The sequence below is a fragment of the Etheostoma spectabile genome, chromosome 3, assembly GCF_008692095.1.
Source record: "Etheostoma spectabile isolate EspeVRDwgs_2016 chromosome 3, UIUC_Espe_1.0, whole genome shotgun sequence".
NCBI lineage: Eukaryota > Metazoa > Chordata > Actinopteri > Perciformes > Percidae > Etheostoma > Etheostoma spectabile.
The window spans coordinates 14,354,926-14,356,769 of NC_045735.1; the positions used below are offsets into that span (position 1 = coordinate 14,354,926).

The 1,844-nt window shown below is 41.2% G+C and overlaps 2 protein-coding genes across 2 annotated transcripts in view; one reads left to right on the forward strand and one right to left on the reverse strand.

Moving 5' to 3' along the window:
• The window catches only part of nlrc3l (NLR family, CARD domain containing 3-like), a 24,172-nt gene that overhangs the window by 19,707 nt on the left and 2,621 nt on the right, over positions 1–1,844 (forward strand). The window lies entirely within an intron of this gene.
• naalad2 (N-acetylated alpha-linked acidic dipeptidase 2) overlaps positions 1–1,844 on the reverse strand; it is a 12,313-nt gene that overhangs the window by 5,594 nt on the left and 4,875 nt on the right. Inside the window, exons 9-12 of the mRNA XM_032512165.1 lie at positions 1,558–1,653; positions 850–935; positions 233–352; positions 64–146 (exon numbers count right to left, since the gene is read on the reverse strand). Coding sequence (XP_032368056.1) covers positions 64–146; positions 233–352; positions 850–935; positions 1,558–1,653 — 385 coding nt within the window. The remainder of the gene's footprint in view (positions 1–63; positions 147–232; positions 353–849; positions 936–1,557; positions 1,654–1,844) is intronic.

A 1,844-nucleotide genomic window follows, 5' to 3' on the forward strand; every position in this document is an offset into this window, starting at 1 on the left:
TGTGTGTGTGTGTGTGTGTGTGTGTGTAAGTGTGTGAGATCTTATGGGTTGGTGTAAGAGTACCTCCGCCCATTCTGTAGATCCCTGCAATCCAAACTCCTCTGCATCCCAGCTGGCAAATATTAAAGTCCTCCTAGGCCTCCACCCTACACACACACGCGCACACACACACTCACACTCACTAAGTACTCCGACCACTGACACCATTATTTGCTCACATGCTGAGATGTACCTTTACTGAGCAGCCTGCCAGCGCTCCTGACAGTTTCATGGACCACTGCAGCACCAGACATGGGATCAATTCCTCCAAACACCCAGGCATCCCGGTGCCCTCCCAGAATCACATACCTGTCTACACTCACACAGACACACACAAATACACACACAGAGAATACACACACAGAGACACACACAGCCAACAACAGCAACAACAACAACAACAACCCGTTAACAGGGGGATAGTGGAAAGAAAGACAAATTATGAAAATTTCTTTAATAATTTTACACAGTTTTTGTATGTGTATTGTATTCTCTAATATACAAATGCAATCAAATAGTGAATTCTAGTACAGAACCTTTGCACCAAAAACAGGCACTTACTAAAGAGACTGATCCACTGTATTTATATGACAGTTTTCATCAAAGCCTCAGTGTTTAAAATAGAGTAAAGCCACTAAAGTTCCGGACTAAAAAGACGTTTAAATTAGTTCATTCTCTTTATTCTATTAGGGTTATATCAGTATAATTCATATTGGCATAATTAGTGTTACTCGCGTCTGTTGGTTGTGTGTACAATGTTACGAAAACCTTTAATGAATGATTAGAGACGGTTGAGTTGTGGTACCGTACCTGGCTCCAGAGCTCCTCTAATCCTGCCAATGACGTTATAGATTCTGGTAACCTGGTTGTTAGTGTGGATGTTCATACGCACCTTCCTGAGACAGACAGGTTAAGGAAGGGGTGATGCACACACAGGGGAGAAAGAGAAACAGTAACAAAGAAAGAAACACAGGGGAAACAGATCCAAAGAGTTACTTTGAACAAGACATGACTAACCTGAGCAGAATTTGGAAATAGAAAACTATTCACAAAGAATGGTGATTTTTTTTATTCGTTTGTGAAAGTTGATTATATTTGTTGTTCTGGTGGCTGTTGCTCCAGAAATCAAAAAAGCACTGCCAACAGTTCAAAAGCACAAAAAGACCTCATTACTGTTGTACATCCTTAATTTGTGCAGCTTGTTTGCGTGTGGATGTGTTATGTATGTCTCTCACACACAGGGGTTACAAAGGCCTCCATTGTATGTCAGTTGGCTACTTGCCACTGGGTCACTAAAGACAAAAAGCAACAAAAGGGGAGAAGCAATCCAAACACTAATAAAGCCACTAAAGAATGAAGACAGCAAAGAAGCAGGAGAAAAGAGACAATCAAGCGGTGAAGAAAGAGTTTTATTGTGAAGAAAGTATAGTTGGAAGTAAGTATCACATTATCACAGGGTTGAGTGGACACAAGTGGTCACTGTGACACTGGACATAAAAGCTTAATGGAAGCACTTACTGGCTCCTGAAGTCATCTGTAAAGCCTGGACCAATCTTGTAGGAGACATTCAGGGCTCCTTTCCAGTTGTTGGGTGGAATCGGTCCTCCCATGTTCCTATTGAATAATAACTGTAACTGTTATTTAATAGTTTACATGTTCTTAAAATAACAATCAGCTGCTAATTTCATTTTGGGAGCCCAATAGCAATGTTTCATGCTCTAAATTCAAGATTCCAATTAAGTAGTTGTCTGTCAGCCTGTCTGTCTGTCTGTCTGTCTGTCTGCCTGCCTGTCTGTCTGTCTGTC